At 42.9% G+C, this 22,274-nt stretch overlaps 1 protein-coding gene across 1 annotated transcript in view; it reads right to left on the bottom strand.

Moving 5' to 3' along the window:
- The window catches only part of syne1b (spectrin repeat containing, nuclear envelope 1b), a 123,870-nt gene that overhangs the window by 53,290 nt on the left and 48,306 nt on the right, over window positions 1–22,274 (bottom strand). The window contains exons 48-76 of the mRNA XM_080415010.1: window positions 21,635–21,840; window positions 21,056–21,205; window positions 20,630–20,921; window positions 19,427–19,599; window positions 19,004–19,313; window positions 18,303–18,467; window positions 17,465–17,821; window positions 17,045–17,181; window positions 16,640–16,817; window positions 16,052–16,234; window positions 15,522–15,665; window positions 14,801–14,956; window positions 14,028–14,192; window positions 12,878–13,050; window positions 11,780–11,933; window positions 11,429–11,572; window positions 11,050–11,214; window positions 10,308–10,625; window positions 9,575–9,730; window positions 9,032–9,202; window positions 8,260–8,586; window positions 7,697–7,849; window positions 7,377–7,544; window positions 6,957–7,133; window positions 4,505–4,645; window positions 3,926–4,051; window positions 3,110–3,286; window positions 2,531–2,796; window positions 28–2,182 (exon numbers count right to left, since the gene is read on the bottom strand). Coding sequence (XP_080271136.1) covers window positions 28–2,182; window positions 2,531–2,796; window positions 3,110–3,286; window positions 3,926–4,051; window positions 4,505–4,645; window positions 6,957–7,133; window positions 7,377–7,544; window positions 7,697–7,849; window positions 8,260–8,586; window positions 9,032–9,202; window positions 9,575–9,730; window positions 10,308–10,625; window positions 11,050–11,214; window positions 11,429–11,572; window positions 11,780–11,933; window positions 12,878–13,050; window positions 14,028–14,192; window positions 14,801–14,956; window positions 15,522–15,665; window positions 16,052–16,234; window positions 16,640–16,817; window positions 17,045–17,181; window positions 17,465–17,821; window positions 18,303–18,467; window positions 19,004–19,313; window positions 19,427–19,599; window positions 20,630–20,921; window positions 21,056–21,205; window positions 21,635–21,840 — 7,587 coding nt within the window. The remainder of the gene's footprint in view (window positions 1–27; window positions 2,183–2,530; window positions 2,797–3,109; window positions 3,287–3,925; window positions 4,052–4,504; window positions 4,646–6,956; window positions 7,134–7,376; window positions 7,545–7,696; window positions 7,850–8,259; window positions 8,587–9,031; window positions 9,203–9,574; window positions 9,731–10,307; window positions 10,626–11,049; window positions 11,215–11,428; window positions 11,573–11,779; window positions 11,934–12,877; window positions 13,051–14,027; window positions 14,193–14,800; window positions 14,957–15,521; window positions 15,666–16,051; window positions 16,235–16,639; window positions 16,818–17,044; window positions 17,182–17,464; window positions 17,822–18,302; window positions 18,468–19,003; window positions 19,314–19,426; window positions 19,600–20,629; window positions 20,922–21,055; window positions 21,206–21,634; window positions 21,841–22,274) is intronic.

Here is a 22,274-nt window from a genome sequence, read left to right as displayed (position 1 = left end):
AGTATGATCAATATGAGGACATCTCACCTGTTTGGAACTCAGAGCTTTTTGTACATCTGCCTGCAACTTTGCCATCTCTTCCAGACTTGTATCCACGTGGGCCGGGACATGCTCGTTGGCACTGATGTATTTCTGTTTCTCCCTGCTGCTCAGGGCAGCCACGATCCTCAACATGGACTGCACCTCCTCTTGCATGATTTGCTGCTTCCGGATCTCCTCCTGAACCTTTTCCACCCGCACATCCACAATCACAGCACAGCCAAGATCGTCCCTGACCTGTTGCAGCCAGTCCAGCGTTCTCTTCATCTCCGTCTCAAAGTCTTTACTCTGGACGAACCTGTTCTCGCACTCTTCAATCAGCTCTCCCACAGCAGCTTGCAGGGATCGAAGTTCATCCTGCCACAACAACACCTGGTCCTTGGATGCATTGTGACAGGCCTGGTCTGGAGCTAGGGTGTCCATCTGCTCCATCAGCCTGGACAGGTGAGAGTCGGCGCTCTGGAGACTGCCTGCCAGCGTGTGGTAGTTCTTCAACCTTTCCTCAGCCGATTGGGTTTCTGCACTGACTTTAACTAGCTGCTCTTTGGTGGCCGTCAGCTCTGACTGGACTTGCATGCCCATGGCCTTCTGGTCCTCAAATGACTCCAAGGTGTCCTCCAGGTGCTCGACTTTCTGCTCTACCAGCCTTTTGAGGCCGTTGTAGAGGCCGACAAGCTGGGTCATCTCCTCTGGGCGCCAGGGTTGACCGGTGCTACGGAAACCCTCTTTCTTCTGGTTCAGTTCACTCACAGCCAGACCCAGCCCGCTGAGATCTGCCTGAATTCTTTTGTAATCACTCTGCATACTGACAACCTCTTCTGTCTCCAGGCCGACAGGCTGAGATCCTAGATCATTGAATTGTTCCTCCAGCTCTTTCAGTGCCTTGTGAGTGACGTCTATGAAAGAGGCGTACTCCTTCCTCGCTAGAATAGCCTGTTGGATTTTCTCCTGTTTTTCTTTGGCCAGTGCTAATATGCTGTTGTATTGCTGGGGGAGAGTATTGAGTTTTTCATCCAAGTAGCAGTGGTCCACTTCATTCAGAGTCGGCAGGATCTCCTGGCCAGCTCTCTGTACAATGAGCAGGAGGTTCTCATATTCAATCGCCTGCTCTATGATTAGTTGATACTTCCGCAGCTGCACTTCCAATTCTGCATCGCCATTCATGAGGTTGATTTCAGGGAATGTGATAATATCGGCTTGTTTCAACCACTGGCATGTTTTTTCCAGGTCTGTCTTGAAGTACTTTCGGGACACAAGTACTTTTTCTAGCTCCTGTAGTCTTTGGCCGCACCTGTGCAGTGTTTTCTCAAAGATCGTCTGCAACTCCTGCAATTTTGTTAGTATTTCGTTCTTTTCATCCTCACTGGCATCCCTCATCAGGTCCCTCCCTTGAGACCACAGGGAGTTCAACTCGCTCTGATAGGCCTTCAGACTACTCTGGATATTCCTACATGTCCGCACCTGTTTAGCCAAGTCATCTGGTAACAGAGCAATATACTCCTCTGCCTGAGCCTTCTTCTCGTTCTGCTGGACCCAGTTGATGGACTGACCAACGGCCATCAGGAACTGTGTCCTCTCTGTGAACGCCTTGCTGAGGTGCTTCCTGCGCTGCGATACCTTCACACTAAGAGTCTCCACCTCCAACTGGGTGTCTGTGATCAGGTGCTGCAGACGCTGCCTTTCGTTGAGGCCGAGGTGAGCCAGCACCCTGTCAGCATCATTCATAGCTTGGGCCAAAAGGAGCTGCTTGGCCTCCAGTTCACTGCAGATGCTCAGGTGGTCAAACAGGAAGCTCTGAGCCAGTTCCGGTGGAGGGCTCATCTTCATGGCCTCAGACAGCGCAGGCTGCTGCTCCTCCGCCCAGTCACGAGCCTCCCTCAGACGAGCCTCCACCAGGGCCATATCCTCCAGGGTCATCACTGAATCTTGGATCTTCCTTTCTATCAGGCTTTGCAGCTGGGACCAGCGCTGCTCAAAGTGGCTTATTTGTTCCTTGACAAGCTCTTTGTCATCCAAGTTCAAATGCTGGATGACTTTCTGCCGCTGGTCCTTTAAATCCTCAAGAGTTCCTCTTTGGTCTTGAAGAACTACAGCAAGTTTCCTTAGTGCCTCCAGGTGCTCAGATGAACTTTCAGCGTCCGTTCTATGGTACAAGAAAAGAGTCATATAGTTGTGAATTCAATGCGAGTTGTATAATTATCTTTGACTGATGAAAATAAAATTGTGGGGAAAATGTTGCCATGGTATTCAAAAGGTTTCTCTGGAGTTCTAATTCATAATGTCTTGACAAACCACATTATTTTTGCTGTATTTCTTTGCACATTTTTTTGAATTGAGGTCAACCAAAAAGGGTCTATTTCAGTCTTTTTATTTTATTTTATACTTTGTTGTTGCTGTTCTTTCCTTTTGTTTGTTTTGAAAAGTCATAAGTAGCACCTGATAACAATAAAACATTGATTACTAAACATCTACTTGAATGCTATAGCCCCACCTTGCCAGGTTGTCCCACTCTTTGGACACCTGTTCGAACAGCGCCTCCATGGCAGTGATACAGTCGTGATACTCCTTTGCCCTCAGCAGGTCTTCCTCTCGCTGAGCCAGCAGTTTGTTGACTTGGTGACAGAGCTCCAGCCAGGAGTTGCTCAGACGGCCTATCTCTGCATGTTCCGGTGAGTCCTGGCCACCTGTCAGTCTGCTTACACTTTCTGTCATTTTGGTGAGGACACCCTGTTTTGACTGCAGCTGTTGGCTGAATTCCTGTAGAGGTAAACAGATTGGATTGGATTGAATTCAATCATGGTAACTAGCCAGTGTGCTGGCACGCAGGCACTACCCCACCAAAATAAATAGCTTATTTTGTTTTATATTTATTTTATCTAGAGTAAATCAGAGCCATTAACAGTTATTGTGCATGTAAACATACTACTGATCGAAAAATCGAAAATGTACAGTATCAGCAGGATAGCCATACACTTCTATGGTGTCAGTGCAGGGGTGATGGCGACATTTCTGATCAATTAACCCCTTATGAGCCTCAGCACTATATATATATATATATATATATTACTACCTTGGCCTGTGACAGCATGTTATGAGCTATCTTGGTCTCCAGCTCGGCAGGCCTCCTGGAGAAGCTGAGAAGCTGCTGCTCCATATCCTGGAACAAACTGGAGAGCTCCTGCTTCTGTTCTTTGATCTCTCTCCAGCCTTCAGACAGTTCCTGGGCAGTACACATCCTTTCCTCTATCTGGGGAGCAGATAGACCTTTTAACTACCTCCTACAGTCTCCAAGCCCATTCTTACCATCAAATGGAAGATGCCCTTGTCTTGCACACAATACAAGGACATGTAGGCCTTCCAGAACTCACAATTTATTTCATGTATTTCATATTATTCAATATAAGCTACTATTATTATTCAATATATTCTTTGTAAAAAGAACTGTGCCGATGAATTACTGGTCTTTGCTCTACAGTTGCCACCATTGTGTACAGCATGCAATGCATTCTACACATGATGTTTGCATGTTGAATTTATACTTGTTAAGAGTTCTCAATTTCTGCCCAAGCCCGACCCGGCCCTCTGGCCTAAAATTATGATAATTGTTCGGGCTCAATTTTCCGGCCTGTTGAGAACTCTAATACTTGTTGAGTGCTACTGTATGTAGGCTATAGACTATTTTCCGCAACAGGCTTTTGCAGGCGAGATCCTGTTGTTTTTGTACGGTATATACATACATACATACATACGTATACATATATGTCAGTATGTACTGTTAAACTGACATCTGTATAGAAACCAAGGCCACAATAAAATGACTGACCACAGCACATTCATTGTACTGACTGTGAATGATGAACAGGGAGTTAATGTATACGGTACTGACCGTGATTTTGACTCTCTGGACTTCACCAGCTGTGACTCTCACAGCCTCATCAGTCAGGTCACAAACAGAACACACCAAGTCCAGGTAGGTACTGGCCTGCTCCTGGAGGGCCCTATGATGTTTCACCTGTACATGGAGAAAGTAACAGATCAAAATGATACAATTATTGGTAAAGGCACAGATTAAGCTTCCATGTCCTATGAAAATCTTAAGGTTCTATACCCAAATTATACTTTATACTATTTCTATGGAATAAAGAGAATACATTTTGTACTCTCCATACTGTATGTTAATTTTACAAAAATAAAACTAGGGTAGAACTAGTTGTGAATAATCCATTCCACTTTTCTTTACGACCCAAAACAAAATTAACAAACCCAGAGAAACTTGTTTATATACAATCCAAAAGAAAGTCTTCATCTTTATTTAAAACTTTAATAAATGTGTGCCAAATGTTTTAATTTTAAAACAATGTTCAGAATTGGTTGGAAACTACTGACTTAACAGATGGTGTCATACCATTCCAATGCTTCCAGACAGTATAAAAAGGGGCGCACTGGCATTCAGCTGGTCATTTACCTGCTTGAGTGCTTCCTGGAGCCCTGACGGCGGCTGGTCGTTTAACTCCTCGTACACCGTGGAGAGCCATGTCTGGCACTGCTGGAGTGTGTCCTGGTGGCTCACGTGTTTCTGCAGTTCACGATCCAGGCTCTGGTACACCTGGGGAATCAGTTACAAGTTGAATGAATATCCTGTCATGAATTTTATGAAACGATGAATCACTTCATAAACAACTCCTGAGGAACAAGGTTAGGGGCCGCGCACACAGTAAGTGCCAGATTTTCAGTGCACTGGTTTTTAAGTATATACCATTAAACATGTATCAGATGTTCAGCTTTTAACATCATGTCTGACATCTTTAAAGAGGTGGTGCCATGGTTTTGCACTTTTTCTGTTTTTCATGTGTCTATGAGGTTGATAGAACTTCATTAAGCCCCCTGGTGGTGTTTTTATGGTGTTTTATGTCTTCTCTGACAATTTTGAGTTTCTACCTGGAGGCTGAAACCTTGAGGGTCAAACGTGCCAATAGAGAAACGGCGCTTTAGTGACATAGTAAAAACATACCCTCCCCCTCATTATCATAACACAACAGGTGTGGGCATGAGGAGGAGGAGGGACTAGGACAGGTGGGTGGTGCTAAGGTGGTGGAGGAGGTGCTAAGGTGAGAACCAGGTATACTTAATGAACTGGAGGCGTGTCCACATAAAAACAATTTTAACAATTTCTGTACACTTTTTTGAAAAAAATCTTTCTCCTAGTATAACCATAATACCGGATGATTATGTTTTAGGGGGGGGGAAATCACTGAAAATCACGGCACCCCGTCTTTAAAAACGTATAACCCTACTGTATATACTTTTTTTTATTATCCCACGATTTTTGTAACCCCATTTTTTACACCCAGTGCCAATTGTCTATGTAATCCTGGGCACTGCCTACCTGTACTCTGTTACTGTATTCTGTATACCATGCACAAAGAAGGTTATTTTAGCAGAGAATTGTACTGTATTAAGTCAAATTATTGTTATGAACATGCTCAAATTCAGCATGAAAGTATTTAGGGCTAGTATCAAGTATATTGGAAGTATTTAAATTGCATGTACAATCTATATACAATGAACCTAACAAATAAAGTAACAATGTACAGAAATATATAAATTAAGTAAGTTACATTACAAGATACATACAAGATGTCTAGCATAAGATGATGAGATACAGTACAGTTCAAGTTAAAGGTCAAGCCCTCATACAACATAATATTTTATCACAGCAAATAAAATACTGTGAACTAAAACAGACAGTTAAAACTATTAATTTACTGTATTTATTCAAGACATTCAGGGATCAGCAACCTTTTTGACATGAAGTGCCATGTTTTCATTTTCTTGATAGTCAGTGTGCCATATCAAGTTTAATTATGACACCACATCAACATTTAATATTCCAACTGATTTTGATTGTCCATAGGCTATACATAACCTTTATTTTTATTTTCACATCAGGATGTAATGCTCATTAGACTCAATAACCCAGAGTCAGAGTTAGGAGTTTTAATGAATGTAGAATTATGTGCAGGGTGTAATTTGTATATAGATGTGAGGGGATTAATTTAACTGACTAAACTATTTTTTTGATATTTCATTTTAAAAGAAAAAAACCTCTCTCTCACACTTATGCCAGTGTGCCAGTGATCAACCTCCCCTGTGCCAATGTTGACACCCGTGCCTAAGGTTGCCTACCCCTGCATATGGTATTTGCTTTGCTCCCCCAGTAATGTATTTACTGGGGGAGCAAAGCAAATCTGATCATGACTGAGAGGAAACTGATGATGACTTCTGCTAAGCATTAAGCAGCAAGCTATATCCTATATAGATTTTTCACATGGCCTGTTATAGTGCTACCAGGAGGCCAATTTTTGCAACAAAAAAAATGATCCCACGATTTTGTAACCCCCATTTTTTTCACCCAGTGCCAATTGTCGAAGTAATCCTGGGCACTACACTCCCTCTGCCAACCTAGGGAGAGCTCAGAGCCGAGCTCATGCCTCCTTCAATGCATGAGAGCTAACAAGCCTTCTTATCACCCGACAGGGGGGAGTTTCCCCGGTTGGACGTAGCGCGTGGAAGGAACACGTTATTCCAACCAGTTTCTTTCCCCTCCATTAGGCGCCCCGGCTGGCCAGGGGGAGGTTGTATAGAGACCAGGATTACTGCATGTTTTTGTGAGGGTACCTACCCTAGGGGACACGGGGAGAACATGCAGCAAAACAATTTTTTGACAGAACTCCTACAGATTTTATCAATATTTCACGGTACACATGATCTCTATAGTAATGTGATCAAAACGGGTTTGTTTGATTTTTCATATTCCATCCTGACTGGCTAAGATTGACATCTAAAGTCTGCAGGAGTGGCCCGAGAGACTACATTGTGTATGATCTCCATCTCTAAAGTGTTGTTGTGTGACTCACACGCTGTGCAGTGCTGCAGATGGCAGAGTAGCTGTCTCTGGTTCCCTGTTGGTGAGCCTGGACCTGCTGGGTAATCTTGGCTTGCACTTGGCCTGTGCAACTTGCAACAACATCCTCTCCTTTCTGGTTTAGACTGGTCAGACGTTCTTCAAAACTGGATATCTCCTCCATTATGGCCTGAGGAAAAAAACGTTTGATTATTGTTATGAAAATAATGGAACTATAGAAAAAATAAACGCCAATTAAAAACAGGTTTGTTGAAGTCCTACTGTGTAACCTTTTCAATTAAACAAAATGTTATTCACAACTGTCTACCCCTGACACTCTAGCAAAAATTACAAAGGCCTGGAAATGTAAATTAATGTTACATAGTATGACTTTAAAGAACTGGCCTTCTAATTGACATGTGGGATTGGTCACCTTATGTCGGGCCAGCTGCTGAGTGGCCATCTCCATACTGCTGGTCTGCATGGAGTCGGAGGTAACCAGTCTACTGGACATCTGTAGGAGCCACTTCTCCACCTCCTGAAGCTCACTGTTGTAATCCTCGTGCTCTTTCACCCACTCCACAAGGCTCTGGACCTGAGTCTGCAGGATAAGATGATCCATCTCAGATATATTGTACTACAGCAACCCACTCATCACAACAGGTACAGTAGGGAGGGCATTTTGTCAACGGACCAGGTAAGCACAACTCCTTGCGTCTGACAGTCCGAGTCAGAGTCCTGCTGAATTCATACCTTAGCCGCTATGCAAATGTCTTGGTAGTCCAGCCGCAGTTTGCTCATGTTGTCACCGATGGTGGGGTCCCGCACTATGTCGAGCAGGGCCTCCCCTTTCTCAATGACTGACTTCACCGCTGATTCGTGAGACTGTACTGTCTGCTGGATGGTCTACATATGTACAGGGGGGGGGAAAAAAACGTTTCACTTTGGGTAAAGGTTGTTTTACGATTTAGGTGTAAATGTGAATGTTAAATTATTTTTGTTATGTTTCATAGATCATGTTTTGTAATTATTGTGTTGTGTTGTGCCATGTTGTATAACATCCTATCATGTTTTATTATATAGTTTTGTACTCTAATTATTGTACTGTATTGTATACATTTTGCTCTGTACTTTAACACTGTATTCTATCTTATCACAACATCCTATTGGATTGTGTAACCCAAAAGGCTATTGTGTTATCCCATAATGTGTCTTATATTCATACTGTATATACCGGTACTGTACCTCCAATCAGTGACAATTTTAAACATAAAACAAGGAAAACTAAATATTCAGATTACAGTCCCATAAACTACCTTGTACTTGGCAAGCTGAGCCTTCTTCTGGTAGAGTTCAGCTTTGGGCTCTACGGTAGATGCTAAAAGGTTTTTGGTCTCAGCGACCCACTGTGCCTGGGTCTTATATTTGTCCAGGAAGTCTTTGCACAGTGAGATGCACTTCTCTAGGGAGCTGTGCTCCGTGCGCAGAGACCCTGTCAAGAATTCCAGCTGGGCGAGGCGGGCTTCCACCTCTTCTTTGAGCTGCTCTGCCTCAGGCTCCTCTAGGAAAGTCATGGCCCGCTTTGTCTTCTCCCTCATGGTTTTCAGGAAGGTGTGGCCTTGCTCCAAATCAGCTTGCAGAGCCTCAAATGCATAGAAAGTGCTATTAATTAGGGTCATTAATCAGAAACAGCACACTAAGGGTCATTTATGTATTTGTAGATCGGCTATCCCAGATCCCAGTGCGACACCGGTGTGCAACCAAGTGTAACCAAGAGTAAGCCTTTTAGTGTCATTTTAGTGTCGTTACACAAACGAAGATATTACTACTCTACATTATAATACTGAAGCATAAACCCACCTCTATGTTGCATAATAGTGTAATGTAATGAATTAGTAATATGTAATATATATTAGCAATATATCCTATATTTTTGTAACAAGTGTCATGGTGAATTATATTTTATACTATAGTTTACAATATGAGGCAATAGCCTCATATCGTATCCTAACATATTGTACTATATTTTATCCTATCATGTCATACTAACAGATTTTACCCAGATTCTTTTCAACAGGATAATCATACCTCCAGTTTCTTCATCTTTCTGTCCATGGCCATGCGGTCTACTATGTCAATGCTGATTGCCACGGTGCTAAAGTTGTTCTGTGCGGTGCTTAGCCAGTCTGAGAAAGTGCTGAAAACATTCTGGGCTTCTTCAATACATGACAATTCTTCCTGGAGCTGTTTGTTGGTCTCCTGATGAGAAGAAGGAAACATATATTGAAACTAGAAAGGGCGCTTCACAGAGCACATCAATATACATCACCTATATAGCACCTATCAATTGAAGTTAGGCTATTTAATATCATATCCATCATCAAAACCATTTCATAAATGACCAGTTTTGTGTCTTAAGTGTGTGCAGATTCAATGCATGTATACAACCAAGTGTATCATATGGTATAAGGTATATTGATTGATTGACATATTTTTTGACAAAATGCATATGCATGAACAAATTTCTAAACTTCTGTCAAAAGGATAAAACAAAATAAAGCTTAAAGCTTACAGTATGATACACATTAACCGTGTCTAAGTGTATCTGTATTGTGTATCCATGGTTGTTACCATTAAATGCAAAAGTAGAGCATGGTAGCGTGCTGTGATCTGGGTGGCTCTGGCGCAGATCCGGCTGCTGATATGGGTCTCATCCAGAACCTGGTGAGCTAAAATACTCAGACCTTCCATTTCCTCCTGGTACACCAGAACCTCCTCTTGCCAGCTCTGATTAAAAAGGAAAATAATCAAATTAGAATTAAGTGGCATGCCAACCCTTGAATCACTCTACAGTACATCTAATAATCAACGCAGCATCATCAGTCAACTTTCTAACACACACACAACAGTATCTGACAAGAGCTCAGTGTTCGATTTACATCTTGGCTTTCAGGGGAACTATTGAGTGAGGTTACCGTTTTTTTTTGTTCTCCGCTGAGAAACAAACAATTTATTTTCCAATGCACAGTGGACAGGCTATAGTTTGCATTACTTTGTTGCAGACCATGACAATTGTGAACATGACCACAGACTCAAACATCAAAAGATGTTCACTCGAAAGACAACATATTGAGTGTGCAACTGTACATGCATGGATAGTAACAGCAATAGACAACATTGGGTTTATTAGAAACAAATGATTCGGAATTGCTATGCACGAATAAACACGCACATTGACAAGTGCTTTACTATTAAGCCGTTATTTATTTCAGGAAGTATTTTCAACAGAAAGTTGTGTTGAATCGGTTGACAATTCATCATCTTTGTCAAGTGAAACGAAATGGTTGCGAGAACCCCTGCTGACCTTGATCAGCTCCAGCTGGGCCTCTTTAGTGGCAGCGTCGGACCGCCGGTGGCTACGCAGCTGCCCCTTGGTCTCCATGCCCTTGAGCCAGCTGTCTAGTCGCTGGAACTTCTGCTCCATCTGTCGGAGCTTTGCCAGAGCACTGTTGAGCTGCGCCCGGGTGTCGCCGAGCCGGGCCTGGTACAGCTTCCAGTCCTGCTGCACGGTCTCCAGGGCCCGATCCTCAATCTGGGGCACCCCCCAGGGAATGACCAGCTCTCGGCTGACCTGCAGGGTGTTGAGCAGCGCCTGGCCCTCCGTACAGTGAAGTTGTAGTTCCTGAGATAAAGGGGTTATCAGTATTGTCAGGTCTCTATAAACAGTACAATAAGCCTTTGTATTACAGCCGTTATAACTGCAATATTAACAAGCTACTGTTTTTAACCTTGACTTGATTTTTGTGGTACACTTGAATTTCTCTTCTGTGTATTATGGGAACTTCAGTGTTGCTGTGTGCTTCATAACGCCATGAAATTCTTAAGATGGGCCTGCACAATTAAGAACTTCACCCATGTTACTTGTAATGTGATATAAAGTTTGATTCTCTGATTCTCTCTGATCATAAACTTAATAATGCTCTGCATAAACTCCTCAGTGTTCATTTATCTGTTTGGGTCCCCATTTGGTTATATGTGTACACTCTCTGAGTAAAATGAACAATACAATCAATACATTTATCTACAAAGAAGAGCTCTTGTTGGACCTGTAGCTTCTGAAGCGTCTCCTCCAGTGTGTCAACATCTCCCTCCAGCTGGGTGTAGCAACTCAGCTTCTCCTGGTCTTCCTCCAGCCAGTCCTCAAATGCATGTAGACCACGCTGGTACTCCTGATGGGCCTTCACCAACTCTTCTGCCTTCCCTACTGCCCTCTGGAGAGTAGAAGTACATGTATTAATACGAAGATATTAGCTATAATAGGACAAACATAACGCACACATACTGTAATGATTGAAGAAGTGATTTAAAAGATAACACAAGTTTTGACATTGTGTTGCGGCCTGGCACAGTATGAAACAGTGGGAAAATAGCAGCTCTACAAGCTCATAACAGATGGGCTATTCTTGAAATATTTTTTGCCATTACCATGGCATTGTCTTTGGCGGTGTTATATCGCTCCTGCAGGTCTTGAAGCTCCAGCTGAGTGACATAGTGTTCTGCCATACTGTCACTCTTGGTAGTGATGGTGTCCAACAGCGTGCTGTGACTGAGCACTTCTTCATACAGCAGCTGAAAAAGACCACAGGAGAACAACATCTTCCATAACTTTGTTTCTTGTTTCTGTCAGAGCTGAGCCAAATAGTTACTATAAAACTTAAGATTAACAGTATGCAAAATCAACACAATTCAAACTGTGTAAACCTCGGTCAACCATTGTATTGCACAAATGCACTAAACTAACCCCTGCTTGCTACAAATGTAAGATGACGGCAGTACCTTGGCTTTGCCCAGATTGGCGGTTTTATCTCTCATTTCCGAGCACTGTTTGTCAGTAGGATCCAGGCTGTCCTCTACTCTCTCCACCCATGCCACAAACTGACGCACATCCTCTTGGTAGCTGGTCCATTGAGAGAGAGAACCCTCCAGCTGGCTGTGAAAACACAGAATACAGCAACACTGTTACTCGCTGATCTGACTGACCACCTGAGATAGGAGGCTCTGGTGTAACACTGTTGATTTCACCAATTTTAGTCTATTAATTATTGGCATGAATTCAAATATTTGAGTTGTAGCAGGTTCCATTTACAATACCCATGATGTTTAGTTTTTTTTGCTATTTTAGTTGTGTTGTTGGACAATAAATGGATTGTTTTAATGCACTTATTATTGAATATTTCTTTCTGTATTTCTCTACTATCAAAGGACCACAATGGAAGCTCTCAGGATTTTTGTATCCACGAAACTGTCCAATTGAATAAATGAATAAAAAATAACTCCACTCTGCTACTTGGAACAGAATCATTTTCAGATGGTGGGTGGACTGGATGAGATGGTGTGTAATTAACTTTCATGGTCACATGGGAAGGGCTGGATGATAGTGACTGCCAGTCAACAAGTAATCATAGTGGTGTCATGACCCAGATAAGTGCATCCCATCTACAAGCTCATAGATCATGTGAGCTTATAGATCAGCTATTTTTTAAACGTTTGGAAAGTGTGTGTTTTATAAATATTGAACCAATGAAAAGTAGCAAGAGCTTGTAACTAAATAATAACTACAATGGATCCATTGGAACACAAATCTTTTTACCATTTCCTGAAAAGGTACATATAAGGTTTCCACCCGACACCAACAATATGGTATTAGTCTCTTGGTGTAAAATTCAGTGTTCAGTTGATATATCTCCACTTTGACAACTGAAGAGGACATTTTTAGTTGGGGAAATGGATGAGACAATGTGTATTAAAATGTTGTGGTTTAGTGAGTTCTCTTTCTATAGAACAGTAAATAATGAAAACAAGGACAGTTCTGTAAAGATGGGTTCCAGGTGGACAGACAGCCCCATCAGTGAGTCTCAATAGTGGAAGAATGACCTTTTGCATTGTATGGAAGCAGAGAGGAGGGCATCCCAGGAATCCCTTAGGTCCTGGATGTGTTTACAGACCACAGGCACTCCTTCAGCTGAGGTGTTTCTCTGGACCGACTCTCCTCTGGTTGTCAGCATCTTCAGCTGAATCTCCTTCTCCTGGCGAGCAGTCAGTAAGGCCTGGTGCATGAAAACACACATTTAATACACATATATACACACACGCACGGTCGCACGCACACACTCTAAAGTCTGCAGTTACATTTTTGGTAAAGCACCAAGCCACTCGTCTATACCAGTGGTTCCCAATCTTTTTATCTCAAGACCCAAAAGAGAAAACTAGTGAAAATAGCAGATCACCGCGAAGCACCGCGTTGTGAGCTTGTAGATTTGCTATTTTCACTACTTTATTAAACTTTAAAAAAATGTATTTATGGAAATTATTTGCTTTTTTCATTTCATTTACCAAATACTTTTCATTTTTGGGGGGGAATTGATGAAAAGTTGTGATTTTTTTTTACTTTAACTTTTTTAAATCTTTTTAACACATCCACCGCCAGAGGTTAATCTCATAATGTACTCACCAGTGCCAAGGTGTTTTTGTTGTTTTTTTGTTTTTTTCATGTCGCCATAGATCTTGTTAAAATCCTTAAGATTGAGCCGTGAACGGTCTGTTTACATCCGCGAGATCTCCCTGTATCTCCCAGTGAAGACCGCATGTCAAACGGACTTCCATGACTGTAGTTAGAGCGGATTACGTTAAACAGTGAAATGCGAGGAGAAAAAACTACAGGAAGAGAATTGAGTTTCAGTTTCGTCTGTAGAATGGGAGCGGGCGTGATCGTCGAAACCGGATCCCAAATAATTCTATTTCCTGTCATCAAACCGGAAACGGAAGTGGATCAAAAAAATTCCGAAAGTGCACCCGGACCGCGCATGCGCGAAAAGACCGCAGCCCGTAGGACTACGGGCTCGGCGCTTAACCGTTGGATTTAACGGCCCGTAGAACTACGGGCCCGGCGGTAAAGGTGTTAAAATCTTTAAAAACAAAACAAAAAAAACAATATTTTTTCATATGTAGGAAGAAAATGATATTTACTGGCGACCCGTAAAAATTGGTCCGCGACCCCACTGTTTCCCAGTGGTCTATACAGTACCTCCAGTTTGATCATCCTGCTGTCTAGAACGTTCTTATCAGCAGTGGGAGAGCAGTAGGTCTGCAGCATGTGGCTGGTGTCAGCCACCCAGTTCTGCAGCTCCTTCAGCCCCTGAGAGAACAGCTGGTGCTCAGTGACGATGCGGTCGATTCGCGAAGCCTTCTCCTACAGAGCCACAAAGCAGGCAATAACCAGGAAGTTACCATCTGATGAAGCATTGCATGGTGTAATTTGATGAACAATTCAACGTGATATTGACAGACGAAAGCCCTTGAGTACAATATTTACAGTAAGTATCTAGTCAGTTAAATGACTAGGATCCTCTATAGATTCTATAGCAGCCCTAACAATTTCATTAACAGTACTGTTAACAGAAAGACAGAGCTTGTCTCCAGCCCCAATGTGAGCCATTCTTTCTATGGGGAAGAATGTCACTTCAAACTGTAACTCTGGTATGTACAGCACTGTAATAATACCTTCTAAAACATAAGGATTTTGGTAAATGTGTGCCATTGTATAAATGTAAGTGCTGCTTGGTGAATTACATACTGTATATATGCCAAATGTGTGAACATACACTCTTATCAAAACCCCTGAAGTCATGATTTACAAGGTACAATAAGCAATGTTGACATGGCATTCTCTCCCAAAGACAGAAAGGTCGATATCAGGGCTTGGCCTCATCCACTCTAGTGTCTCAGTCTCCTTCCTCCAGCACTACCACCCCAGGGGACAGGTACTGTAGGCAGACTGGTAGCCAAGTGTTACTGTACCTTGGTCAGGTTGGTTAAAGCTAGGTACTGAGCGGAGAGCTGCGAGACACGGTGAACAAAGCCCTTTCCGGCCGCGTGTTCATCCCACAGCAGTTGGGCCTTCTCTTTCAGCCTGATCAGCTGAACCTCCAGAGAGGCTAACTCCTCTAGCACAGACTGGAAGAGCAACAAGCAGGTTATCACAGAACAAGCAAGTTATCACAGATGCATGCAAGCAAAAATAGACAGACACAAGGCAGTTGACTTTAGACACTTAATGTTAGGCTGGGTTAGAGATGGCAACAAGGCTGAAAAGAAAATCTGTCCCATGTTATGGTGAAAAGAAACCTGGCGTCTACAAAAGGCTGTTGGTAGTTGTGAAATGCAGTCAAGGTTTCAAATATAGCAGACAGGTTGAAGCATTGAGCAGGTTCTATGAAGAATATCAGCTACAAATAGCTTGAGAATGATCTGATTTAAACAGCGTTAAAAGTAGCAAGATGAGCAAACAAGATGGCAGGAGCAGACAGGTAAGCCATCAGTGGGGTTAGGACTAGCTGCAGAGCTTTTGAAAACAGCACCTAAACCCTACACTAATGATTGGGACTCTCTGTAGCAGAGCTGGAATGGTGAGCTTCTGTTGTGACGGCGGTACAGTGCCAATGGTACTATTACGCTGGCTGGTGAATAGTTCTTCATGGAGCAGAGTGATGGAAGCCCACTGATCCATGGGCATCAGTACCTGTAGTTTATGCAGCTCCTGCTTCTTGGCTGTGAGGTCATGGAGCCGTGCGCTGCTCTCCTTCACAGCCAGCTCTGTTGCATTCAACCAATCCTGAAGAGGCTCAGCGCTCGCCTCAAAGTCTCTCATTTGACACAGAAGGTTCTGGAAGATATAAATTAAATAGTTATTACTTACGTAGATAGTGCTATTATTAGTTTTATTTGCGGCAAAGCCATGACCTTTTTTGTCTGCTCGTCACACTGCCTACTTGTCAATTGGCTAGGTTTAAGAAAGTTCCATGTGCCTACTGTGCAGTTTTACATCCGACACTTGTTGTATTACCTGCTGTATTGTACTGTATGTATATGCATCGATCCATGAATCTGCCTATGTACTGTATTCCATCATGCATCTATCTACCCTATCGTATCTTTCCTTCTGGAATTAATATTTCAGCAGAAGTTGATTAGACAAAATAGATTTTCCCCTCTATGAATAATTAACATTGCACAAACATAATGGTCAGAGAAAAAAGCTTTGATGTTCACTTGTAAATTTGTCTCTCTGTTGTGCAGGTTGGTCATTAGGTTTTTCCAGTCTTCTCTGGCGGTGTTCATTTTAGCCCGAACCGCATCAGCTCTGTCTTTAGCAGTGATACTAGTGACCAGTTCACCGTTCACCACCACAGCATTCAGTTTAGCTTGACCCTGCTCTCTGTCACTGAGGAACTCCTACGGAGGAGAAGCAGTACAGGAGGAAAAAGTGGTTAAAACTACTACTATAATAATAATAATAATAATAATAATAATAATAATAATAATAATAATAATAATAATACAGTAACTATCTATGCAGTATGCAATAACTTTCACAGAATGTATTTAATTTCCAATGTTCTCGTATTTTACACTATCATACTAGCTAGCATGCAGAACTTCCCTGCATCTTTTGTTAGGGAACCACCGTCCCACTCCCTGCACTCCTTACTATTTCTTGCATGTAATCTTAGTGATACGAAATGTACACTTATTCTACAGTTCACTGTAAGTCAAACTAATGTAAAGATTAAGCTTTCATGTTATGGATGGTCCTTGAGCAATTCAGGATCCCCCATACATTTTAAGTCAGTGTTATACCTGGATCTTCTGGAGACTGGATGAGGCCTCGCTGAGATTCTGAGGTACATCGAAACACTTGGCTGTGTTAATCTTGGCGTTGACCAGCCACTGCTGGAACTCTCTGAAGGCCAACCGGAATCCCTGTTCTAGTATCTTTTCTTTGTTCTGACACTCCCAGGAGGCCTGCAGGCTCAGACTTTGGGAAAGGATTTATGGTACATTTCTATTAAAATAAACTGCCTTTTTTTCAAGCTACACAGCTAGCATTATACCAGTAATTGTTCCTTCAATTGTTAGGGTGCTCTTTCACTTCATGATACTGCCATGCAGTGCTGGGTTTTTATTGAAAGTAATGTTTTCTATTCTTATGGGAAGCATGATGAGCTCAATAAGGTGTAGTAAAAGGTATTTGGTGTCACTTGCCTGTTGTACTCTTTGATGAGAGAAGACACTCTCTCCGATTGTGTGCCTAGATCCCTGGAGAACCGACAGAGGTCATTTAGCTGAGTCTTCAGACTATCAGACATGGGATCAGCTTTGACAAGCCCCTCCAGAGTATCCTGAATGGAAAAAATAATAATATAAGCAAGAATTAAAAAAATTACAGTGAGAATTTCCCAAACTCATGGATATTTCATAAACATCATTCATCATTAATTTACTATCACACGGACATCTGATTTATTTTGCTGATTCAGAATAATACAATTTTGGCACTGGGAACCACACTTTAAAGAAGACAAAAAATGTCCTCAATCAGGAAGACAAAAAGTTCTCAAATCAATATTGCATATAGCCTGACAGCCTGACATACAGTAGACCCTTACGTCAGCCAAAACGTACCTTTGCAATCTGCCAGCCCTTAACAGCCTCCTCTCCGCTGTATTTGCCCTCTGACTGGGCCAGCCGGAGTCGCCAGTCCTGTAGCTGACTGCTGAAGTCCTGCAGATCCTGCTCCAACCGGATAGCCAGACTGTTGAACTCCTGCTCAGAACTGGCTATCTGAGAGAGAGCAGTCTCCAGACCAGCACGTGTCTGCAGTGCCCCACGCTCCCACTGCTCCCAAGAGGACAGAAGGGCAGCCTCTTCTCGCTCCACAGCTTCAAAGCCCCCAGAAGCAGTGTGGTCTCTGGCTGCAGCCCCACACCTCTGGACACGGTTCAGCCTCTCTCTGCCACGTTGTTTGGAGTCGATGAGCTCCTGGAAGAGTCAAGACAACACAATTACTACAACCATGGTCAACTGAAATTGTATTTGCTACTCACCCATAAGCTGAAAGACAATTGAATAGAGGCAGGGCATAGAATGTGTATAACGATAACACCAGTGGTTAGAAAGCACAAAAGGAAAATAAAATATTGCCACTAGCGCTATTGAACATTTAATCCATCCCACCATCCATCCCACCAGGCTGTGCTGTCTAGAACTCTATACTTTGGTGAGCTCCACTTGACAAACCTAAGTTACCAAAATTTGTGCTCGAGTTTAATGCAACTTTGAATGCAACATCATAGTAGCTTTTTTGCATATGCCTGTATTATTGCAATATTGACTTTATTTAATACTTCACTTTAAAAAAAATCCTATTAAAGCATATTTTATTTATTTGCAAATGTAAAGTGCACTGATGCGTTGTACTCTAGTAATGGAAGGTTGGCTATCATGCTTTGTGAATTCTTACCTGCACTTTACAGAGCTTCCTCTTTATGGAGGCTGAATCTCCTGAAAGGTCTGACCAGCGCTGGAGCTCCTCTTTGGCTGAGATCAGCCAATCATTGAAGTCTCTGACGGCATCCTGGTACTGCTCATGCTCAGACACAATCCCCTCCATGGACTGGACTTTACCCTTGGACAGAGGTATCAGGACAGTGTAAGCAAGTACGACTGGACATCTAGGCCCTAGATCAAATCATATTTGAACATTTGGAAATATAATGTTTTTAAGGGAAAGTGTATAGAGACAAGAAAGTGAGGGCAGAGAGAGAGAAGACATGTGAGACCTAACCTATATTTTTGCCAAAGGGGTGGAATACTGTATGTCTCATAGGACCTCATAGGAATCACATGAAGGTATTGAAAATGTATTTTGGTATACTTTTCTGTGACTGCAAAGTTGGAGTATCTGAGCTGTGCTAATGTGCAAGATCCTACCCTGTCACAAAAAACGTCAGGGTTTGATCTCCATCACAACAACTGCCTTTTGAAAGTGTCCATGAATGATCAAGACACAAGAGAAACTTCAAAACCAGTTCCAGAGATTTGTAGCCAACACTGTACTATAGTTTGTCTGATGGTGGGGGCAGGTGAAGGGATCACGTTTTACCAAGTAGGTTAAGAAAACTACCCTTACAAACACCTTTTGAGGGTCTAAGTCTAAACTACCTTGACAACAGCGGAGATATCTGCGAAGTGAGCGCTGAGTTCTGCCCTCGGCTCTGGTCCAAAGTTCTGGTCGGCAGTTTTCTCATGCAGCTCCACAGCTTTTTCTGTAAGTCGTGACAGCGCTGTTGCATGGGCTTCTACATCAGCCTGGATGGCCCGGAGACGCTCCAGCATAGAGGCCTTCTCCTTTAGGCCTGGCTGCTGAGGCATAGCCATACCAAACTCTTGCTCCACCGACTCCATCCACTGTTGAAGCTGGCTCTTGTTCTCCTGGAAGCAGCTCCACTGAGCCACTGTCCACTCCAGACGGCTGTAGAGGGTGTGTGTGGGTAATTAGCAGGGCAAACACTTAATGGACACTCCAAGCACATTTAAACTAATACCAGTAAACCAAGGATCCAGTGAAGGGCATTGGTTTCTCACCTGTGGCAACTCATGGCGGTCATCAGCATGTTAGCCCAAGCATCTTTCAGTCTCTGTAGCTGTGAGCGGATGGCCTCCTGTCCCGCCACGCTGTTGTGCTTAAGGACCTGCTCACCTTTCCCTACCGTCATGTTCAGCTTCACCTCGCCTTCCCCCTTCATCAGAAGGATATCCTACATGTAAAAGAGGAAGGGGGGATGAGAACAACATGGGCCAGATCCCATTTTGAATGTGCAACATGGATGAGCATTACAGTGACTGCACCATAATGTAAGTCAATACTGTTTAAACCCTTATACTGTACATTAAAAAGAAACCTTGTAAACATGTGTAGACCATTCTAAATAAGAATTAGTTCTTAATCTTGCCTGCCTGGTTAAATAAAGGTAAAATAAATTTAAAAAACTGCAACAGCCATGTGCTCTGTTGAAGCGTCATTGAGCAAGTCGGTGGTTCTCAAACCTTTTTTGCTTCAGAACACTGATTGCTGAATCCAAATATCCCCTTTACCCTACTACAACCTTCTGCTAGCATATGATGCTATGAATGAACGATAATCCACCTTTTGAAGAATATAACTTTACAAATAAATGGAGTGAAAGACTTGTAACTAGTGCTGCCTGAACGGATTCATTTTAAACAGTTGTGCTGGCCCTGTACAAACATAATTGACACAAGGTATGAAAGATCAACATCCTTTAACATAGCATTTGCCCTGTGCCTTTTCATACATGAGCACAAACCCAAAACAATGACATCATCACACGGACCACACACACACACACAACAAGAAAAAGGAGGTAGGGGCATGCTCCAATGAGCCCCTTTCTAGTTGTTAAGTAAGTGTTAAGTAAGGACAAGGACTTTGCGAAGCGTATTACATAACTACTGTACATGAATAAACCATTATTTTATTCATCTGTATGGGTCAGTATGGTAAGACAATAAAACTGGCACATATTTTCCATGGTTAGAGATGCTCTCCATAGACACCCATGGTTAGTTACTGTAAGTCTGCTGTCAGAGTGCAATATTTTTTATGATCATATGGTATTATAATGTATGATTTCAGTAAATAATATTATTACTATATACTATTATTAATATTGTTCACAATTATGCCATTTTCACTCAAAAGTTATGGAAGCTTGCTTAAACTGCGATTGAGATGTTTTTTTTTGTGCCAGATATTACGTTACTTACCTGTATAAGACCGAGTCTCTTTTCTAGGGTCTCTTTATTGCCGACGGTGCTGTTGAGTGAAGCCAGGCGCTCCTGGACCCCATTAAGCCAGATCCAGGTGGTCTGCAGTGTCTCTTCAAAGGCCTGTTGTTCCTGCAAGGTGAGCTGGCAGCTGCGTAGCCTCTCTCTGACACGTCTCAGCAGGGCCTGGTACTGGGACTGCAGCTGAGCCGATACCCGTGTCTCACTGCCGTCTCCTCGGCCGCCCTCATTCAGTGCCTGGCCCTCCTGGCCCAAACGCTCAAATGAGTCCCTGTGTGTGGAAGGACGTCAAATACTTGCATAAGAAATGGTATGGTTTAAAAGACAATACAGTATATGGCAAATTATATGTACACTCCACTTCCTGAATTGACCATTATGAAATATAAAACGCAGATACAGAACCTTTCTTTGAGCACCTCCTGTTGGTATTCCTCGACCTGCTCCAGTATGGCCTTCTCGGGACCTCGCTGTTTGGCTTCAGGCATATCCGTGGTCATCCGCTTCTCCATGTGCTCCAGCCACCACCTCAGCTTCTTCAGACGACCCTCAAACCTTTGGGCATTGAAATTCCATATTAGCCATTACTTTATCTTAAACAGATCAGATCTTCAGCAGTGTAAATCAAAGGTTCTTGACCCTTTTAATTTCAAGGACCCCAGTTTGGTATGCATTAGGCCACAGACCGCCAAAACTCTGATAGTTATGGGGGTCTATCAGAGTTACAGCCCTGTATGGGTCCATTTGATTCCCAACTATCAATCTTATGCTGGGGACCCCCTGGAACCCCTTAAGCCCCAGGACCCCTGGGGGTCCACAGACCCAACTTTGAGAACAACTTAGTAGTGCTATTACAAGTGCTATTGTAAATAATGTTTTTCATTATTTATCCCAAGGTACTACTAGGAGTGAATAGATAATCGAAGACAAAAGCAACTCACTGCTCTATCACTGAAGTGGCTGTACTGTAGGAGGATCTCTTACCCTTTCATGAGAGATGCACTGTCTTCCAGAATCTGATGGTTCTGTCTGCACTGTTCTACGAAACTGTCCCAGTCCTGCTGGATGGAGGATAGGTGCTGCTGGACCTGCCCGGCACTGGCCTTGGGGAGGTGCAAGAGGAGCTTCTCCCCTTCCTCACAGACCTGAGTCAGACGCACCTCGCCCTCCTCCACACGCTCCAGCGCCCCCTGAAGGATGAGGACAGAATCAGTGTGCTGGGGACAACAGAGTTGACCTTTGCGTTCCTTACTATTGGCTGCAGGCTGCCTGCAATGTTGCAGATGGAGGAATCTGAGGTTAAATTGTTCTACATACATTATAAAATGTGCAGTTTAACCACTCAAACCCTATAAATACATTGACCGCGGTGCCCCAGAGGTCTATACTTTGTCCCCTCCTTTGTTCCCCTCTGCACCAAATCTATTCGTGGAAAAAGCCGATCAACAAGCTCTGGTTTACTTGTAGATCTGATATTTTCGCAGAATAATCAGCTATAGTGATATACAATCAAGCTGGAAGGTTTCACAGCCGCACACCAATAGTGCAGAGGTGCTGACCACGGTGCAAAAGCATCAAAATGAAAGAAGAGGTCGGACGGCTCGCAAAGGTTAATTTATTAGCA

The sequence above is a fragment of the Gymnoscopelus braueri genome, assembly GCF_963280865.1.
Source record: "Gymnoscopelus braueri genome assembly, chromosome: 19".
Lineage (NCBI taxonomy): Eukaryota > Metazoa > Chordata > Actinopteri > Myctophiformes > Myctophidae > Gymnoscopelus > Gymnoscopelus braueri.
This window is presented reverse-complemented; position numbering and strand designations above follow the sequence as displayed.